The sequence below is a fragment of the Petaurus breviceps genome, unplaced genomic scaffold (genome assembly GCF_028583685.1).
Source record: "Petaurus breviceps papuanus isolate PSGF00001 unplaced genomic scaffold, PetGlider_PUasm1.0 175, whole genome shotgun sequence".
Taxonomy (NCBI): Eukaryota; Metazoa; Chordata; class Mammalia; order Diprotodontia; family Petauridae; genus Petaurus; species Petaurus breviceps.
In genome coordinates, this window is record NW_027185764.1 from 61412222 (window position 1) to 61434816 (window position 22595).

Below are 22595 nucleotides of genomic sequence, written 5' to 3' on the forward strand. Positions count from 1 at the left end.
TAACTTTTATCTCAGTTTCCTCAATTGTAAAATGGAATAATTAATGGTACCTACCTCCCAGGGTTGCTACAAGGAACAAATGAGATGATAATTGTAAAAAGCTTACCATAATGTGTGGCACACAGGATAGGCATTTAATAAATACTTGTTTATTTTTTTCCTTTTTTCTTCCTTCCTTCCATATGTACCAAAATATTTGTAGCAGCTCTTTTTGTAGTAACAAAGAACTGGAAACAAAGTTTCCATTAATTGGAAAATAGCTTAACAAATTATATGAGACATGACAAACGGGTAGATTTGGAGAAAGCTAGGAAGACTTATATGAACTGATTCAGAGTGACTATACCATTGTAAATGGAAAAGAACTTGGAAAGAATGAAGAATTTTAATGAGTGAAGACACCAATTGTGACTCCAGAATACAGATGCCTCTTGGATGGGAGGCAATAGACTTGGAGGTAGATTTTTAGACATGGCCCATACGTGAATTATTTTGCATGACTATACATATATATCACATATAAGAATTTTTATGTATTAGAAGAGCTTTGGAATGAGTGGATGGATAGTGATAATGATATGAAAAAAATTTTTTTAAAAAGAATGTTAACAAAATATTTTAAAATACCCTGAAGAGAAGGAAGTTCAGAAGGGGGCACAGGGAAACAGAGAAGTTTTGTATATACAATAATATAATTTTAACGTTTAATAAAAATATACACACACAAACTCTGCATCTAATAGATCACAGTTTCATATACAAACCTTTTTTTCTGTTTTTCTTTGTACATAGAAGTGTTCATACTTGTTGATGTATGACTTCATAATAAAAAAATAACTAATTTTAAATTAAAAAAAGAAAACCCTGAAGGATCTCAAATTATGTAATAACAGATTTCAGAAACAGTTTTCAATACTAGGAGGGCAAATATCGTTAGCATGAAAAACAACTCTACATCAAACTAGTTCTAAAGCAGTTACCTTAGGACATTACATGACAGGATTCAGTGATGAAGGCAAGAGGTATGAGGACACAGAAGGAACTCTATTCATCCCTTAGGAATTAAAATCAGATTTTCTGGAATAGCTGACAAATAGGAAATGAGCTAAATAAGCATGCCAGTATTTCCTTCCTCATCCCTTCATTTTCATCTCTTAGGCATATGCTCACCACTCAGTTATATATATGAATAAAATAGGAACAAGGGCACCATGCATTTCATCCAAGAAGACATTAACAGAGACCTCACCTTGTCATTGTCCTCACAGATGTGGTCGTGATGTATTGACTGGCACTGGAAAGAAGCGCCAAAATTACCTATAAGAAAGAGAAGGAAGGGAAAAGAAGTCAACAAAATTGAAAAACCCTATCTCTAAAACATCAAAATATGGACAGTCAAATAACTGCAGGAGTCAGAATATTTTCCACCAAAAAAGAAAAGGCCACAAATACAGATCTCAGACTTAACTTGATTAATGGGCTAAGCAGCAAAGACTTATTATTGCATTCCATACATCATATCTTGCCTTAAAAGATTTGCAAGTAAAAAGTAACTCATGGACTTCAGATTGGTAACAACAACCAAAAAAAGGTGGGGGGGGAAGCTTGAGGAATGTTGGAAGGGTAGCAGGAAAAATAGAAACATTAATGTATCATTGTGTGGGCTATGGATTGGTCCAGTATTCTGGAAAACAATTAGGAATAAACCTTTAAAATAATTAAACTGTGCATCCCCTTTGATCCAAGAATACAACTTACTAGCTGTATACCCTAAAAAAAGGGAGGAAAAGGATCCATATGTGGAAATATATTTATAGCAGCTCCTTCTATAGTGGCAAGAAAACTGACAACAAAGAGGGTGCCCACCTAGTGTGGAATGGCTAAATAGATTATGAAATGTAAATGTCATGGAGTATTATTATTGCACCATAAGAAATGATGAAAGGGAAAGTTTCAGGCAAGCCTACAAGAATTTGCATGAACTGATGCAGAGCAAATTAAAAAAACAATTTAATACAACAAAGCTTCAAAGAAAAACAAAATTTCCCCTCTTTTATCATTCTTGCCAACCTGGTGGTTATGAAGTGAAATGAAACTGTAAAAGAAAATAACAAAAATAAGTTGTTGAGTTTAAAAAAAAACAACTATATTGGGGTGTTAGGTGGAGAGAGGAAGAGAATTTAGAATTGAAATTTCAAAAATTTTAAAAATTAAAAAATTAAGTTTAAAAATTATATTGGGGGAAAAAGTAAAATAAGAGATGAGATAGGGTTGCTGTTTGAGGGAAGGGAAATAGATAATGATAGAGAAAGGTCGAGTTGCCCAACTCTAAATTTGCCTCTCATTTCCCAACCAAGGAGAAATATCTCTACACTCAAAAGAATAAAACAAAAATGGCTAATGGGGAGTTGAAACCTCAGCTGAGCAGGCAGGCAGTAAGACAGGAACAAGCTGTCCAGGCTTCATTTTTCTCCCTCCCTGATTTCGACTCTACAGCTAGCCAATTCAATATCACACTGTCCTCTATCTCAAATTCCTTGGCCCCTTGTCCTATCTCACTTTTTGCCTTATCAAATCCTAACCCTAAATTACTTCCATCACTTGCCTCCTCTGTTCCTACTCATCTACTGCTGAATGCCACTGAACAATCATTAAGCAATTATCTCAACTGGGTCCTCACTTCAGAAAGGCAATCCTTTTGCTCCCTCTAGTTAATTTTCCATCTCACCACAGTGGCTATTTCAAGCCTTTCCTTCCCTGCTTACTTCCCCCCAACCTGCCCTAGCCCAGCCTTAGTACAGCTCCTTGCCTTACTCTTTACTGAGAAAATTGAAGCTGTATGCCCCAAACTCCTTCTTTTCCCCTATTTCTCTAACTTGAAATAACTGTTTTCAACAGCTTATTGTACATATGTGCAAATGAGTGCCTTTAAGTCCACCTCTACTGCTTTATCCACTTACAATGCAAAATAAAATTTGGTGTCTCAATTGATCTCAAAGATCTTCAGAAATACAGACAATTCTCCTACCCATCATATTAGCAGTAAATGGAACCATTAACAGCAATTGCTGTAGGTGGAACTAACATTTTTTAAAAATAAAAAATATGTACTCAGTTCCTTCTCTAGAGTGATCTAAGAAAGGGTAGCATAAAGCTTATTTATTTTAAAGGAACTTATTTTAAAAACAAAGATCTTCAGACAATAATAGCTTCATGAAGGTCTCCACATAAGTTCTAAGGCTAAGAGTTGATATGGCAACTTTGAGGTTACTTGATCTTAATGAGAAGCCACAGTATGCAGCCAGTTCAACATTCCCACAAGAGATTCAATACCACAGTATAGAACTCAAGCAGGAGATGGATAAGTGAGATCAATTCCACAATCTCACACTCATTTTCTTTCTCTGGTTGCTAAAAAGTTCCTAAGTTTAACTGGTCTCCATTGTTTAATTCAAAATAAGTTGTTCTATGACATTGTTTTTTCTTTCCTACCCCAAAAGAGTCAAAGTCAGACCCAGCAAGAATTTAAATATGGAGGAATTTTCCAGATGGACGAACACTGCCAAGGAAAGGCTTTTTACATTTAGTAATTCTATAAGCAACTTTACACAATTGCAAGCCACCCTTGTGACTTCCCAGACATGGTTTTCTAAAAAGTCTGTTTTCTCTTACTAAGTTCATCTTAATTTTCTCTGGAAAAATTCTCTTGTCTTGCCAACATATCCTGCAAGTACACTTTCATGATGTTTTAGTTTTCTGGGTTTCATGCTATGTACAGCTACTAAAGCATTCACAGAAAGCAAACAACAGTAGTCTTTCCCCTGCATCAATAACAATATTCATGAACACCAATGATAAAGCAAATCATATTTTCTGGATTTAGAAGGTAAGTGGGGTTTATTTTGTGTGTGTTTCTATATTTCTGCTACTTTAAATGCCTCTATATCTTTGTGTGTATTAATTTTAACTGCTCCCCTGAGATTTCTCTTTGAAGTAATTATTTACTCATCACAAAGGTACATTATTTCACTTATACTAGAGACTATGGTAAATATTAAGATATGGCATGTAAAACATGCATCAATTTTTTAAAATGGAAAAATCCAAAAACACACATAAAGAAAGGTGTGTATGTGGGCAGGGTAGAGGGTAATGGAACGTTGTGTTATGGACTATGAATGTGATATTCCCAACTACATCTCTTCTTTAGTCAAACCACACTGGAGTATCACATTTAGTTCTGGGCACCATAGCTTAGGAAAATTGATAACAGTAAATGGCCTTGAGATTACAAGCAATATCCACTGAAGAAATTTGGTTGTTGGGTTGTTTTTTTTTTTTTGCTTTTTGGAGGGGGGAAGGTAGGGCAATTGGGGTTAAGTGACTTGCTCAAGGTCACACGGCTAGTTTTTTGTGTTAAGTGTCTGAGGCCGGATTTGAAATCAGATCCTCCTGACTCCAGGGCCGGCGCTCTATTCATTGCACCATCTAGCCGCTCCTGTGCCACCTGGCAGTCCCTGAGCCACCTAGCCGCCCCTGTGCCATCTAGCTGACCCTAGAAATTTGGTTGTTAAACCTGAAGATGGAGGGTAGGGGATATTATAATTATTGTGGAATATTTGAAGAGCTGTCAAGTGTTGAGGGAGTAATTGCACTTGTTCTTCTGGGTCCCAGAATATAAAACTAGGAGCAATGGGTATGAGCTTCAAACCTAATTTATAATTAGAACTTTGAAAGAGGGGAATGGTCTGTCTTGGGACAGATGAGGAAGGTTTCCCATAAGTGGAGGTCTTTAAGCAAAAGCTGAAATACCATTCTGATGTATATTGTAGAAGAAATTTTTTATTTAGTTACAGGTTCTGATGCTCCTTCCAAATCTGAAATTGTGTGATTTTTAGCTTTTCAATTCAAATTAATTCAATTAATTTGATTTCATCAAATCACAGGATCTCAGAGAGTTGGATGTGTACTACAAACCCCTATCTAATGCATGAATACCCTCTGGGACCATTTTAAATACTTCACTCTTTTAGAAATTAGTTTTTTTGTATGTCTTCTGTTAGGGGACTAAAATTATTCCATTCTAGAAATACTGGTACTTGCAGGACATGGCATAATTATAAAATCCAATTTGTTCGTTCTATGAGAAAGACAAAGATACACTCATACTGTATAATACTTAAATTCAGATTTAAATGTAGAGCTTTTCTATAACACAAGCTGCTCAAGCGCAAAAATTAGAATAAAAGAGGTCTGTCTGGAACCCTTACAAGATGAATTTCATTTCCAGAAGCACAAAAATAATCGACTGTTTTAGAGTACAGTTAACCCACCACCCCCTAATTAATCTATGAAACGTTCTATACTGAAGGTATCATAAGACAAAAGTTGACTCTCTGCTATAAAAAATTAGTTGACTTAAAAAAAAAAATGTTAAGTAACTGGCTTAAAGAGAGAATAAAAAGCACTCTCCTCCCATATCAGCAACCAAAACCAAGAGAATAAGATATAAACAACAACCATGATAATGTAAAGTAAACAAGGACTAAGATCAATAAAACAACCAATTTTGACTCTAGAGGACTGATGAAAAGATAAACCTCTCTCCTCTGTGTAGAGAAAATAGTAAACTAAAGATAACTAATGAAGCATGTACCAAATATGGTCCATGTGTTAATCTGTTTTTTTTAAACTGTAATTTGTTATAAAGAAGGTAGGGATCCTACTGTGGAAAGCAGTTAGTAGGAAATGATAGGAATATTAAAAGTATTAGTGAAATCTTTAAAAAAATATGTCTCATTGAAGGGTCTCATATATATCAAAATATCCATAATAGCACTTTTTGTGGTAGCAAAAAACTAGAAACACAGAGAACTGATTGACTGAGGAATAGATAAATTGTGGTATATAACTAATTATATGCACTATAAGAAATGATGGCTGCAGGGTGGCTAGGTGGTACAGTGAATAGAGCGCCGGCCCTGGAGTCAGGAGGACCTGAGTTCAAATCTGACCTCAGACACTAAACATAAAAACTAGCCGCGTGACCTTGGGCAAGTCATTTAACCCCAATTGCCCTACCTTCCCCCCTCCAAAAAGCAAAAAAAAAAAAAAAAGACTGCGAGAACTCAGAAATATGGGGACATGAGTGAAGCAAACAGAACCAAGATAACATACATTATGACAATAATGCAAATAAAAACAACACTAAAAGGCAAATTCAGATTAACTGCAACCATCAATATTGGTCCCAGGGAACAAATGATAACACATGTTCCTGTTCTTGGGAGAGAAGTCAAGGAATTAAGGGAATAGAATGTTGGATATGCTGGCTCATTTTTAAAGTGACTTTGCTTAACTATCTTTTTTGTTAGAAAAGAGAGTTTAAAAAGGGCAAGGCTACATCAAGAAATTACAGCAGTATAAAAACAACACATTAATCAACCTCACATAAGAAGCAAAAAAACCAGTCATTCTAAATTAACCTCTTTCTTTTTTTTTTTTGACAGATTAGCTAGACTAAAGGATCCTGGAAATATTACATATATAATATAACTATTTCAGCAGAGCATAGCAAAATTTCTCATTTTTCCTTTTAAAAAAATTTTCAGTTCCAAATTCTTTCCCTCCCTGCCTCACAAATTGAGAAGGCAAAAAAATATGAAACCAATTATACATATGAAGTTATGCAAAACCTGTTTCTACATTAGTCTGGTTGTTGGGGGGGGGGCACACAAGAAAAATAAAGAAAGAGGAAAAAATGCTTCAATCTGCACTCAGAGTCCATCAGCTCTCTCTGGGGGTGGACAGCATATAATAAAGTTTCTGATGCTATCCTTGCATATAAGATACAGACAGAGGCTGCATAACAGCTTAGTAAGATGAATTTCAAGCTGATAAAATGATGGAAACCAAAGAAAAGTCATTAATAATTTGATAGGTATTAGTTGATAAAGGAAAGTCTTTAATGGAATATCCCAGGGAAGTGTCCTTGGTTCCATTTTCTTTTTTTTTTTTTTTTTGCTTTTTTGGAGGAGGGAAGGCAGGGCAATTGGGGTTAAGTGACTTGCCCAAGGTCACAAGGCTAGTGAGTATCAAGTATCTGAAGTCACATTTGAACTCAGGTACTCCTGACTCCAGGGCCAGTGCTCTATTCACTATGCCACCTAGGCGGCCCCCTTAGTCCCATTTTCTTTGCCATTTTTACCAATGATCTGGATAGAGATATATGTAGTGTGCTTTTCAAATATCGGATGACATGACCTGGGGTAAGGCAGGGATAGAGGTAGGAATAACTTAGTCAAAATCCCAAATCATCTTGATAGGCTAGTATTATGGACTGAATCCAGTTAAAAAAATTAACATGACTAAACTGAAGTTCTATACTCTACAAAAAGTATAAGACAGGAAAGTCATGGCTAGACAACACTTCCTGTGAAAAAGACATGGAAATTTCAGAGGTTAAACTCATGATGAGACAAGAATGCCAACCAAAAAAGTCAACAGTGTCCCAAGTTACATGGAAAGATACATAGTGCTCAGCTATAGCCACAATGCATAATACTTAAATTCACATTTGAATGCAGCACTTTGTTATAACATAATCTGAAAATTTTGGTTGAAAAGAAGCAAGGAAGGGGATAATCAAGTGATACTTGCTTAGGGCCCTTTAAACAGTGACTGTTGTATCTTCAGCCTTTCATAGTATCTGTTTCATGATTTCTATGACCTTTCTTTATGCTGGGTGTAAAGAGATGGTAGCTTCTTAGAATCCTGTAACTTCAAGTACTATCCTTCCTCTGGGAAATGCAAATGAATTTCTATTGCTTAATAGACATGCATATTTGTCCATTAATAATTGAGGACTTCCCCTCCATGTTAAGATCTTTTCATACTGAAAGTTTATTCCTCCCTCCCCTATAAAATCTGAGTTATTAGCATTCACAGGTAGAATCCCAAAGAGAAAAGTTATTAGCACCACCTTGGATCATCACTTGATAAAAGATTTCAAGGCTATTCTCCTGGCAGGGCCCAGGCCCTTTTGAGACAGAACTCCCTGGAAAGACTTAGGTCCATATTAATTTAGTGTCTTGTATATCTATGCAGTTTTTAAAAATAGCTCCTTCCTATATTCTCCTTTCATTCCTGAAACTAGCTAAGAAAATCTACCTATTTCCCCAGTTAGAGTTTTATATGGGTCTTAACAGTTCTTTAGCCCTTTATATCATAGATAGGGTCCCACAATCCTCCATGTTAGTTAATGTTGAGCAAAATGGGAATTATTCCTATTCCACATATGCATCACCTTAAGAAATTACTAAGATCCCAAAGTGTATATCTGAAAGCTTAGATAATAGATAAGCTCTTGCTCCCCACTAATCACCACTCTGGCAATCCCTCAAAAGAAGGGATCATCTCTAACATGCCAGAGATAGAACTTTTCCTGTACAAAAAGGGAAAGCTAAGAAGCCATCTTTGGAACTGCCATGCACTAGCCCCACACAGACACAGATTGGGAGGTTCACAGCATCCCATTACCAGCTCCAATTTTCCTGAAGCCTCAGTCAGCTGTATGAAATACCCTTTAGTCAATCTCTTTGGGACATATACATTTTATGCATGAATTTCATCCTTTCTCTTCTTTGTGAGTACAGATGCTGAATTAGGAAAGGGTACTGATGCCAAATGTGGTAACTCACAACAAGAACCCTCAGCTCCAGTAAGTGGCTCTAGAGTAGTCCTGTGCCAAAGGTGGACTGTATCTGGAATGTGTCTGGCCCTAGACATGATATTTTAAGAAGCACACTGATAATCTGAAATATGTCCAGAAAAGGGATATTAAGATGATAAGGGGAGTAGAGACTATAATGTGGGAATTAGCCAGATGAACCATGTATGCTTAGCTTGGAGAAGCCTTGGGCAACATTATAATCTACAGCTTCAAACATATAAAGTGCAATCATATTGAAGAGGGTCTAGATTTCATTCAACAAATATTTATTAAATGCTTATTAAGTACTACCTCTATAACTCTGGGCAAGTCCCATCTGGCCATGTCACCCCGCCTTCTCAACAAAAAACTCCAATACTTGTCTACAGACTCAGGAGATAAAACATAAACTATTCTTATATTTAAATCTCTTTGCAACCTATCCCTTTCCTATCTTTTCAGCCTTCTATATTCCCCTCACATTCTGCAATCTAGTAATGCTGTTTCACACACATCCACATAACATACTATCACTCAGCCTTCATAGTGCCTGAGCCTTATTCTTTTTTCTTTCTTTTTTTGGAGGGAGGAGAGCAGGGCAATTGGGGTTAAATGATTTGCCCATGGTCACATGGTTAATAAGTGTTAAGTGTCTGAGGTTGCATTTGAACTCAGGTCCTCCTAACTCCAGAGCTGATGCTCTATTCACTGCATCACCTAGCTGCCCCTGGGCTTCATTCTTATAATGTACTTCCTCCTCACCTTTTACCACTGGGAAACCCTGATCTCTTTTGAAATAAAGTTTATGTACCACATGAGCCCTTTCCTGATTCGTCTTCTCTCCCTTCCCCCTCCCATAACAAAGTAGTAATCATCTAAAACTATTTTGTACTAGTTAAAAATAGACAAGTATATTAATGGAACAGATTAGATAAACAAGGCCCAGGAGCAATCAAACATAACCACATTGAGTTCAACACAACCAAGGACATCAACTACTGAAGAGAAGGACTCAATATTTGATACAAACTACTGGGGAAACTGTAAAGCAGACTGGCAGAAATCAGGTTTGGAAAAACAGCTCACACCATTTAATACAATAAACTCCAAAGGGCTCCACAATCCATATCTTAGAAGTCACGTCATAAAGAAATCTGAGGAACAGGGAAGGAGCTACTTTTCACGTGTGTAGAAAAGGTGAGATTCCTGGACCAAACAAGAGATAGCAAGGCTCACAGGAGATAAAACAGACAATTTTTCATACATGAAATGTTTTACATAAACAAAAACAATGCAGTTAAATTCAGAAGGGAGGCAGCTAGCTGGGGCGGAAGTTGTTCCAGCAAACTTTTTCTGATAAGAGTCGGTTATACAAGATACATAGGGAATCCATACAAATGCACAAGAACAAGAGCCTTTCCTCTCCTGTAGATGAATATTCAAAGTATTTGAACAGGCAGTTTTCAAATGAAGCAACCATATAAAAATGTTCCCTGTCAACAACAATAGTGACATTTACACAGCACATTCCAAGTGTCAGGCACTGTCTTAAGTGCTTTACACTTTTCAAAACAACCCAGGAAGGGTAGGTACTAATTATTATCCCCATTTTACAGATGAGGAATCAGAGGCAGAGGTGAAGTGACTTGCCCAGGGTCACACATCTGGTAATTATGCTTAGATATTCCTTACTCCAGGTTCAACACCTCTATCCATTGTACACCACCAACTGTCCAGAAGAGAAATGTAAATTAAAACAACTCAGGGTCCACCTCAGTTCTTATCAAGCTCTGACTCAGGATAGCCTAGCTGTTCAGGCTTGGTAGTAGAAGGAAATGAGATAGTAGTAGACCATACAGCATTTAAGTAAAGTTTAATTGACAATAGCTTGAAAAGGATATTCAGGAAATCTACAGTGTTGATGCAGCTGGGTACAGCTTTGATTCTGTATCTGCCACAGTCAGAAGGATGTGTTAGCTAGCAACTACTAGTACTAGGTTGACAACAGTCAACCATGAGGAGCTCCAACTACTCACAGCCTGGGTTTTTAATGTCTTAAGTCAGCACTTCGTAAATAGTGGGTCTCGAAAAATTCGGCAACCAAAAAAGGTTTCTGAATGTGCAATGACCAAAAATTAATTAAAAATCAAATGCAAGGTTCTGGTCAAGATGGCAGAGTAGAAACAGGACCTCCACGCGGCTCCGGATCTCACCACCTCCAATCCATGTAAAAGGGGACTCTGAACAAACATTGAAGCTACAGAACCCACAAAATGACACAGAAAAGCTAACCTCCCACTGAGGACAGCCCGGTAGGCCGGCAGGTATCAGCCAGCATAGAGCTCTGGGAGGCGACCCCAGTCATGGGAGCCCCAGGGCGTGCCTGACCAACCACTGGCTGGAGGGACTTCAGGTCAACAGCAGCTGTGGTAGTTTCCAGAATTATCAACACATATATGCTAAGGACAAAGTGAGAGGTCAGCACAGTCTGGACTTTGGGACCCAGTAGTTGGTAGTACGTCAGCTTTTGCTCCTGGGGTGAGAAGTCTCTGAGGGCTGCAGCACAGCCGCTGCCATGTGGCAGCTTCAGCTCCTAGCCTGCAGAGTGTAAGGGGAACCAAGCGACCAATCTGAGGGAAAATTGCTATTGCTTTAACCTGTTTGGATCTGGATTGCAGTCTAGGGTAGAGGTCCTGGGGTGTGTGACCAGCTTGCCAGAGTGTGTAGAGACGTCAGAGAGGGCACCCAACTAACACCTCCGGCAGCTGAGAAAACCCCAGCGTTTGATATGAAGCTCCCCTGTCTGGTAGCAGAGTCCTACTATGGCAAAAAGCCCAGGGGTCAAGTGACTGACAGGCAACATGACCAGGCAAAGGAAGCAAAGCAAACAGAAGAATCCAACATTAGACTCCTATTTTGGGGACAAAAAGGAGCAAAGAATGGAACAGGAAGAAGACAGTGAAGTGAGAACTCCTGTACCAAAAGCTTCAAAGGAAAATATGAGCTGGTTACAGGCCATAGGGGACCTTAAGAAGCAGATGAGAGAAGTGGAGGAAAAATTGGGAAGAGAAATGAGAACGATGCAAGAAAATTATGAAATGAGAGTCAACAGCCTGACTGAGGAAAATAATACCTTAAAAAAACAGACTGACTCAAATGGCAAAGGAGGCTCAAAAAGGCAATGAGGAAAATGCCTTAAAAAGCTGAATTTGTTGGACGGAAATAGAATCTCAAAAGCTCAATGAGGAGAATCGTTCCTTCAGAATTAGACTGGAGCAAATGGAAGCTAATGACTTTATGAGAAATCAAGATGCTGTTAAACAGATCCAAACAAATGAAAGAATAGAAGGCAATGTGAAATATTTCATTGGAAAAACCACTGACCTGGAAAATAGATCCAGGAGAGATAATTTAAAAATTATTGGACTACCTGAAAGCCATGATCAAAGAAAGAACCTAGAAATCATCCTCCAAGAAATTCTCAAGGAAAACTGCCCTGATGTTTTAGAACCAGAGGGCAAAATAGAGGTTGAAAGAATCCACCGATCACCTTCTAAAAAAGATCCCAAAAAGAAAACTCTTAGGAATATTACAGCCAGGTTCCAGAATTCCCAAATCAAGGAGAAAATATTACAAGCAGCCAGGAAGAAACAATTTGAATATTGTGGAAACACAATCAGGATAACACAGGATCTGGCAGCTTCTACACTGAGGGATCAAATGGCTTGGAATGTGATATTCTGGAGGTCAAAGGAGCTGGGATTAAAACCAAGAATCACCTACCCAGCAAAACTGAGTGTCATGTTTCAGGGGAAAATATGGTCATTCAATGGAATAGAGGACTTTCAAGCATTCTTGATGAAAAAACTAGAGTTGAATAGAAAATTTGACATTCAAATACAAGAAGCAAGAGAAGCATGAGAAGGTAAACAGGGAAAAGAAATCATAAGGAACTTATCAAAGTTGAAGTATTTACATTCCTACATGGAAAAACAATAATTGTAACTTATGAAACTTTTCTTACTATGAAAATAGTTGAAGGGAATAGAAAAAAATATATATGTCTATATCGGAGGGCATATGGGGGTATGAATACATATGTGAATGTGTGTATATATGTTTACAGGTATATATAGATAGAGGGCACAGGACCAATTTAATTGGAAGGGATGATACTTAAAAGGTGAAATTAAGAGGTGAGAGAGGAATATAATGAGAGGAGATGGGGAGAGACAGAATGGGGTAAATTATCTCATATAGAAGAGGCAAGAGAAAATGTTACAATGGAGGGGAAGAATAGGAAGGCAAAAGGAAATGGGTCAATCTTATTCTCGTTGAATTTGGCTCAGGGAGGGAATGACATTCACACTAAATAGATTATCTCACCCTACAGGAGAGTAGGGGGGAAGGGGATGAGAAGGGGGATGATGGAAGGGAGGGCAGGCTGGGGCGGGAGGGAAGTTAGAAGCACCCACTTTTGAAAAAGGATGGGATCAAAGTAGAGAATAGAATAAGTGGGAGGGGGGATAAGAGGGAGGGAAATATAGTCAGTCTTTTACAATATATCTACTATGTTAATGTTTTGCATTAGCTACACATGTACAACCTATACTGAACTGCTTCTCTTCCCAGCAAGAGTGGATGACAAGGGAGGAAGGGAATGAATCTGGAATTCAAAGTTTTAAAATCAAATGTTTAAAAATACATATATATATACATACTATTATTAATACTATTTTACATGTAATTGGGAAATAAGATATGCAGGCACTGGGGCATAGAGATCCACCATGACCTACTGGAAAAATCAAAGGGGGTATGGGAGAAGATATGGGAGAGAGCAGATTGGAGGAGGAGACATCCTGTGGGACTGCTATTTTGGGGCAGTGGGAAGGGGAAAAACGGGGAGAAAATTTGTAACTCAAAATCTGACAGAAATGAATAATGTAAATCAGATGTTAATAAAGCATTTGAAAAATGAAAAAAAAATTAAAAAAAAACAGGAAAAAAAATCAAATGCAAAATGAATCCAAAATGTTTGTGGCAGCACTTGCCCATGTTGCGTCTCAAACCTTTACTGCAGCCTTGGTTCTGAACACAAAGCATGGGCACTTTGCACTATGCATGCCCTCAGGCCATGCAACGCCAAGTGGAAAAAGTTTAAGAAGCTCTGTCTTAAGTAACTGGGAAGCTATCTCAACAGTTAGAGCCTTAGTTCCCTGGATGAATTAGGTCTCAAGAATCGTTTCTTTGACTTTTTAGGGAAAAAGAAGCCTATATGGTAAAGATCTTCTAATTTTGCTGTCATGGTTACCAATAAGATTAGTATATACCAGTAAGATTTTGCTCCTAACACATCCCATCCTTTGGTGAAAAAGTCCCAAGGGTCTTCCACCACTTAAAAAAACCTGAGTCAATAGCCCATTCCATCATCTATCTATTCAGTGCTCACCAGACAGAACCTTGTTCTCCTTGGGTGCCCTATCAGGGTAGGTAGAGGGTTGATACCATATCTGTGGTCCATCAGACACTTTTGAATACCTACATCTTTCTTCCACAGGACCAGTAAAAGCTCTCCCTCACTTATACCTAGTAACTCAGGATTGCCACCAAGTCATTTAGAGGATAACCTTACCTCCAGGTAAATGTTCCCTGTGTGGTTAAAAAATAAGGCATCTCCCGAAAGCCTCTCCTACCGGATTCCCCACACCCTCCCTGAGAAGAAGCTGTCTAAGTCATCACAGGAAAAGGAAGCCTGCCATTTCTCTTCTGGACAGTTGGTGGTGTACAATGGATAGAGTGTACATAAGCAATCTCCCAAGGATATATGGAGTCTTCTGAGAAGGCAGGGACCTCAAGGTCTTGGACAAATACCAGAACAGGATGAAAAAGAGAAGGGTCAGAGTATGTGATCCAAGACATTATCTTACAGTGGCCCATCTTTGTCAAGTATGTCTTGCTGGAGGCCTTATCCAAGAACCACTAAATCAGAGAAAGCTCTCCCTCTCTAAGGTTGCACAGATTTGTAATGGATACCTAATGCGGGAAGTAGGAACCCAAGCTGAGGGGTCAAAGATATCAAGACTTCATTTGGTCCTTTTTTCCATTCCTGCCTTCTTGGGTAGAGTGTAGTTATGGACAATTCACTGGCAACAACAAAGAGTAGCTCTGTCAGTTCCATACTGCAATAAGTGGAGAGCTATGAATGACTTGCTTACATACTTTTTGGTGCCCTCATCACTGCCTGTGCTGATACCCACTTTTTTTGCCTGCATTGCTGTCTATTTTGCTGCCCATCTTCCTAGGGTCTGCAATGCTACCTGAACTGCTGGGAAGCGTTGTGACTCTTGCAGGTCAAGGTATCACTAATTCTGGCTGATCACACTGATGAGACCAGGTAAAGGAATTCGAATTACAATTCTGTTGAGTTTCCTACAGTCCTCTTTATAAGCTGCAAGGTGCCAACCACCTTCATTCTTAGCTACAGAGTTGCTATGATGGGAGCTGGTATAGCTAAGTACTGTGCATAGAGCCAAACCACCAAACCTACTGTAATTCCCCATGTTAACCACCCCAAAAAAAGGCAAAAGATCTTTTGATTTAATTCACTTTGTAAATCTTCCGTGAGATTGCCAACCTACATCTTCATCAACCACTGTTCTAGTGACTAATCAGTCATTATTTAAACTTATTCTAAAAACTCTCAAGTTTCTATATGGTAAAAGCCTCACCTCCAGTTTCCCCCAGTGGAGGAAGTCATCCCCAGGAGGCAATAATAGAGCAAGCCCAAGGATAGGGATGGGTTCTCAACTGTCACTCTGATTCTTTTCTCTTCCTTTATAGCCCTGATCTCATAAGAATTCAACATAATTTCTTCTTTCTGGTGATCCAGCCTTTTATGGACCATCAGCAATAGCCAAGTACTATAAGCCCTGGAAGTGTGTTTATCTTTGCTGTCAACAAGGATACCTTTGACACCAAACAGGGTAATCTCACTGGTTTAGTGAGGGGCCCCTTACTATTTGATTAAGATTTGCCTGTATCTGGCCACAAGTATGGCAATAATGGGGTGTAAAGCTCCCTTGTTAAGCCATGTAATTACCCAAGGCTCCTCTTCCTGTACATACTTTTTCTGAATACATCAGTCATAACGTCATTCTAATCCAATCCTACTAGTTATGACAAATGTTTTTGACCAGGCCTAATTTATGGCAGTGTGGTGCTTCAGATTTAAGAATGGAATAAAAGGAGATACCCACAGACCATATAAGAGTTAATTTAAAAAAAAGTTTACTTAACAACAGTATGGATAGGATATTCTGTAAAGATATAGTGTTGATTCAGTTAGGTGTAACTCCCTTCAACTAAATATTTGCCAACAGTGGTGCTCTATCCAACAAGTTTAACTAAAGAGCACCTACTAATCTATAACCTATACTTTTAAGCCTTGAGCAACCAGGAAACTATGTCAACAATTTAAGCCCTAATTCTTTGGACCAATTAAGTCACAGGGGGTCAGTTTCCTTGCCTTTTATGGAAATGCTAGCTTATCTGGCAGCAACTTTTCAGTCTTAATGCCATGGGTCCCAATTAAAATAATAACACATGTGGCTCTTATCCTCATACCTTCCCAGTCATATGACCATAAGTCCGAACCAGAATAGTAATAGATGATGCTTCTACAATTCCCTCATCTCCCTTGTCCTTGAAAGAAATAATAAAAAAAGGAAAATGGCAATTAATGGAGGAACTGTTGTTGATCAGGTACACTAAGACACTGTTGATGAAGCTATAAATTAGCTTGGTCATTCTGGAAAGCAATTTGGAACTCAGACCAACAAATCACTAAACTGTATGTACCACCAATAGACATATATCCCAAAGATACAAAAGACAGAGGAAAAGGACCAATGCACTAAAAAATATTTTCAGCAGAACTCTTTGGTATAGCAAAGACCATTAAAAAAAGGACATGGCTATAATTTGTTCAGGATTGGACAAATCATAATAGATGAAGAGAATGGTCTATCATATGACTTAAGAAATTATGAAAACAACAGTTTCAGAGAAACTTGGGAAGACATGTTTGAACTCATGCAGAGTGAAATGGGCAGAACCATGGGAAAAATTTACACAATAATACATAAATTAATAGAACCTTGAAAGGCTTATGAACTCTGATCAATTCCAAGAACAACCAAGACTCCAGAATATATGTGATAATGAATCACATTTCCCCACCTCTTGACAGAGAGTAGATGGCCTAGTATTGCATGATGAGACATCATCTTTAGAAATAACTAAGATGTGAATATACTTTGCTTGATTATACTTATTTGTTACGGGGAAGGTGTGTATGTATATATATGTATGTATACACATATATATGTTTATATATACACTCATATATACATATATGTATGTGTATGTACATATACATAAATGGGGGGATTATGAAAAGAGCCTAGTGATAGTGATTCCTCAAAAAGGAAGAAAGAAGTATCAAGAAAATACTTTAAAATATGCAGGAAAAAAAGACTTTAAAAAGAAACACAGACAGGAAGGACAATTCTGGAACTATCATGTTAAATTTATTATATAATTTAAAACCACAAGCTGTACATAGATTTATGGTTTCATATGTATTTCTCTTTTTCTGTTCTTTGTATATAGAGATATCTCCACTCCAAATGTTCATATGGATTATTTATGCCTGACCTGTGGTAGAGCCTTCTGAGCTCATATAGGTCTGATTGGTCACAGTCAGACACACTGTACCTTGACCCTGATGTAGTGGTGTCATTTTGGTCCTCCTCCAAAGCGTGAAGGACAACAACCAACCATATACAGTTCTCTTTTTCTGTCATTCGTATAGGAAAATTATAATATATTTTGATGTTTGTCAAGTTAATAATAACAAAAATTAATAATGGTAAATAATCATATTAATTTGATCTAATTCAACATATATTCCCTGATTGCATAGTTCAAGACCCTATGTTGCAGGTAAAGCAAAGAAATTTGACTTGGAATTGGACTGGAGGAAAGACAGTACACCTCATACTTCTTCCACTGGGGACCATTCAGAACAATCAGAGGCTCCCCAAAATTCATATTGACTACACTGTGAAGAAAGGTGTTATGAATAGTATAGGACCCCTGATTTCAAAATGTACTGCTTCCTTCCATAGAAAAGCAGTAGCCAGGGGCAGCTAGGTGGCACAGTGAATAGAGCACTAGCCCTGAAGTCAGGAGGACCTGAATTCAAATTTGACCTCAGACACTTAACACTTACTAGCCATGTGACCTTGTACAAGTCACTTAACCCCAATTGCCCTCCAAAAAAAAAAAGAAAAAGAAAAAAAACAAAAAAGAAAAAAAAATAAAATCATCTTTGCTCATTCTCTTCTGGCTAGGCAGGAGAGCAGAATTCCTTTTTGCCTCTCTTTATGTCTCTTCATATTTTCTGTGAGCAGTAGCAAATAAAAGGCTGTTCTTCTGGTAGGAAAAGGAGGTGCTTGCAGTATCTCTTTCTCCTTTTATCAGTACTAAGAATCCTAAAGTCTGCATTGGCCCAATGTCAAGCTAGGCCCAACTAGACCCAAGAGAAGTTTCCATTGCCACACATTTCAAAAACAATTTTAAGTCTTATGTTATTTAGGATTATTGTTAAGCACTCTATTCTAATCATATAGCAGTTTTTCTCAGTGTATGTTTGTACTGAGCTAGGAATTTCCTGATTGGTAGTGTGATGAGTGTGATGGCCCTGAAGTCAGGGAATCTAGGTTCAAATCCTGGTTTTGCGCACTGTGTGATGGTGGACAGGTCACTTAACCTCTCTGGGTCTAAGGTTACTCATTTGTAAAATGAGGGGATTATTGGATTAGATGGCCTCTAAGAACTATTAAAACTCTAAATCTAATCCCATTTACTTGATGGCCTTCATTATAAATCTCTCTAGAGCAAAATTGTATGCATTTAATTAGTGGTGTTCAGATTGCCAAATACTCTAACTTGCCACTGGTGACAAAGATCTCTAGGTGAAAAGAGTACTGATCCATAACAGATTTGAATATGACAGTCACAATATCAAAAGTCCCCAAAGTCAATGACTATCTTGGAAAGTTAGAGTCCATCTAGCAATATGTCTCTTCTCCACCCTTAATTTACTAAGTTGATGGGCCGACAGGCAGGAAATACCTTCCCCACTCTGTATTCACCACATACCCCATTGGTCTTGTCTAGAATGGGCCCACCTTGACCTTGACCAACCTATCACTTCCAAATATGCATCTGCAGGGAAAATCTAATATAGGATAACCTTGGTTCACAAAGTCAAGAGAGAATCTTAAACTAGTGTACAGGCAAGACAAAGAGTCTGAAGAAAAGGATGACTTTCAAGTCAGCATAGCCTGTATAAAATCCTACCCAGCCTCAATCCAACCAAATTGATAGAGGATTTCTTTCTAACAGTGCTTTATCAATCCAAGAACATGAAATCTGGGGAGGAATTCTGGGGTAAAGAACTAGGTCTAGGTATAATGGCCAAAATTTAGCAAGTATTGCTGAGTCAGAATAGTAGCAGGTCACCAAGTTTAGCTATGAGCTGTGAATGTTATCCTCCTGAATAAAAAAGACCTGAGTTTCCAAGACAGCTTGAATGCAAACTAAGCACCAATTCCATGGCATTTCCTACATTTTGGATCCCTAAACTTCTTGGCAAAAACAAACAAACCCACAAACCATTGGCCTTTAGAAGATCTGACCTACCCTAGATTTCCTGATCATTTCATCCTTTGGGTTCCAGCTACACTTTACTTTGATCCTGGGCCTTCTCCAGAAGCCATGTTGCCTGGACCAGGAATCATGCCCTGGTGAACTTGACTCTTTAATCCCTGGAATGTTCACTATGATTTCTTACTGCCTCAGTAACCCACTACATCTATTTCACTTTAAGCCTTGGTCATTTCCTTACCAGCTACTATACTGCCTCTGGCCACACCTCACTCCCAACTCATGATTATCAGTTGTGAAACATGATCAAATCAACTATAATTACTTCGAGAATAAATGTGTCAATCTAAACCCCTATGCCCTTGGATTGGTAAAGGTAAACATCTTAGAAACTTTCCAAACCAAAATATCCCTTTAACATCCCCTTATATGTGTTGTTTCCCCATTACAAAGTGAACTTCTTGAGGAAAAAGCATGTCTCTCCTTTCAAATCTCTATCCCAAATGCTTAGCATAATCTTTGGCATGTGACAAGCACTTAATCTTTTTTTTCCTTCTTTAAACTTTTACTTTATTTTCAAATAACAAGCATTTCTCTTCCTCTCACCTCACCCATCCCTTGAAAACAAAATCTTTGTAACAAATATGCACAATCAAGAGAACAATTATCCACATTAGCCATGTCCAAAAATGTCTGTCTGATTCTGCATCTTGAATGCATCACCTTTCTATTGGGAGATGGGTATTATGCTTCATCATTGAAATTGTGGATGGTCATTGCATTGATCAGAGTTCTTGAGTTTGTCAAAGCTTATTTTTTTTACAGTGCTACAATCATCATATAAACTATTATCAGATTCAGTTCTCCTCATTTGGCATCCCTTTCCACCTGGACTTTACCACTGACAACTAAGAGATCATTGATAACTTTGGAGAAAGCATTTTCAATTAAATAATGAGGTTGGAAGTCAGATTGCAAAGGTTTGAGGACTAAGAGGAGAAAAAGGATGCAGCAAGTATAGACAGCTTTTTAAAGGAGTTTTCACTGAGAAAGGGAAGAGAGATATAGGACCAGAGTTGGAGAGGACATAGGGTCTAGTGCGGTGTTTTTAAGGATGAGCATGTTTGAAGGCAACAGAGAGGAACCAGCAGAGGAGAAGAAGCAAAAAGTGGGCAGCAGGGGTTGGAGAGAGAAAGAAAACGACAGAGAAAGGAGGAGGTGGAGGAAGAGGAGAAAGGAAGAAGAGAGTAATAGAGAGGACGGAAAGAGAGGGACATAAGTGAGAAAAAGAGGAAGAAAAATTGAGGTCACAATCCCCTAGAGAAGATACAAGGGCTTGGCCTTGGCAAAGAGAAAGGCCATCTCACTGACTGAAAGGAGGAGAGAGCTGGGGGTGATATTAAGGGTCTAGTGAATATCCAGGCACCTAGACCCACAGTCAGGAAAACTTAGATTTAAGTCCTACCTCTGCCATATATCAGGTATATGATTTTGGAAAAGTCAGTTAAACTCTTGGTACTTTCCAGTGTCTGATTCTTCATGACCCCATTTGGGTTTTTGTTTTCTTTGTTTTGTTTTGCTTGCTTGCTTGCTTTTTTGGCAAAGACACTAGATTGAATTGCCATTCCTTCTCCAGCTCATTTTGCAGATGAGGAAACTGAGACAAACAGGGTTAAATGACCTGCCTAGGGTCACATAGCTAGTCTGAGGCACGATTTGAATTCAGAAAGATGAGTTTTCCTGACTTGAGGCCCAGTTCCCTATCCACTCACTGCCTACCTAGCTGGGCTCTAATACACATATATCAAGATAATTACTTAGCATAACTTTGGGCAGGTCACTTAACTTCCCTAGGCCTCCATTTTCTCGCCTGTAAAATGAAGGAGTTGAAAAAGATGACCTCTAAATTTCTTTCCAACAATGATTCTGTGATCTGATGAAAAAGCATCTTATGAAAGAAAAATGCCAGGTAAATAATTATCAGTAATATCTCACTGGTGAACACAACTCACTCCTGAGAATAATTTGCCTTCCTAAGCAAAGGGAAAAGATAAAAGTTAATTAATATCAACTTTGATAATTCAAATTATACTGTACTAGTGCATAACAGCTGCTTTAATTGTAGGCAGTCATTATACAAAAGACCTGAATTTTAAAAAGAAACAACCAATTGTCAAATTGGATTCCTAGACTTCAGGGTCAGTGTGGTATACAATATCACCTACAACCAAATTAATTTAGCTCTATATGACTTTATACCTATATTATATCAGGACTTGCAACTCTGTTAAGACTTCAAATACCACTTACTCTAGAAACATTAGTCAAAAAATGGATGAGCATGTTTGAGCACACACACACACACACACACAATTCCTGTCTTTAAAGAGTTTATAATCTAATGGGGGAAGACCACACACAAAAGGAAGCTGAAAGGGAGAGGGAACACATGGCAGATGAGAAAGAAAAGTTCCAGAGTAGTACAGTCGGAGAGAAATGAGAAGATTTCAGAGTTGAGCTCCCTCCTTAATGGCGGATTTTGGAGTTTATGGCTCCACCTTCCAATGACAGAGGAGTGATGAGGGGGAGTACTAAGGCTAATGAGATCTCTTTCAGGATGATGAGGTTTTCCCAACAATGAGTTTCTTGGGGCATGGTGGAGAAATAACAGAAACACAAATTATGACCTCAGTTAATTGAAATATTAAACTCTTACGTGACTTGATGTGAATTCAGTGAAAAGGCATTAAAGCTTAAGAATACACTACGATTTTTGGGACATCCTGTATTTATTAAGTACTTGCTATGTTCCATGCCCTGACCTTCGTGGAAGGAAGGAAGGAAAAAAAGATGGAAGGAAGGAAGGAAGGAAGAAGGAAGGAAGGAAGGAAGGAAGGGAGGGAGGGAGGGAGGGAAAGAGAAAAAAAGGGAAAGAAAGAAAAAAGAAACTAAAGGAAGGAATGAAGAAAGAAAAAAAGGAAAAGGAACTTAAAATATAGTGAATGTACAAAAACAAATGATATGAGGTAGAATGTGACAAGGACAAATCCTGGTACAGGCTCTCATTTACTTACTCCTGAACCTCTGCCTTTAAAGTCTTACACCACACACACACACACACACACACACACACACACACACACACACACAC

At 38.1% G+C, this 22595-nt stretch overlaps 1 protein-coding gene across 6 annotated transcripts in view; it reads right to left on the minus strand.

Moving 5' to 3' along the window:
• Window positions 1–22595, minus strand: part of RNF38 (ring finger protein 38) — a 220708-nt gene that overhangs the window by 130678 nt on the left and 67435 nt on the right. For 4 of the 6 annotated variants that reach the window (XM_069085236.1, XM_069085248.1, XM_069085247.1 and 1 more), the window contains exon 2: window positions 1250–1317. In XM_069085236.1, the coding sequence (XP_068941337.1) occupies window positions 1250–1317 (68 nt within the window). Of the gene's footprint in view, window positions 1–1249; window positions 1318–19480; window positions 19621–22595 lie in introns of those variants that run through there. The other 2 variants (XM_069085243.1, XM_069085238.1) reach the window with 2 other exon arrangements.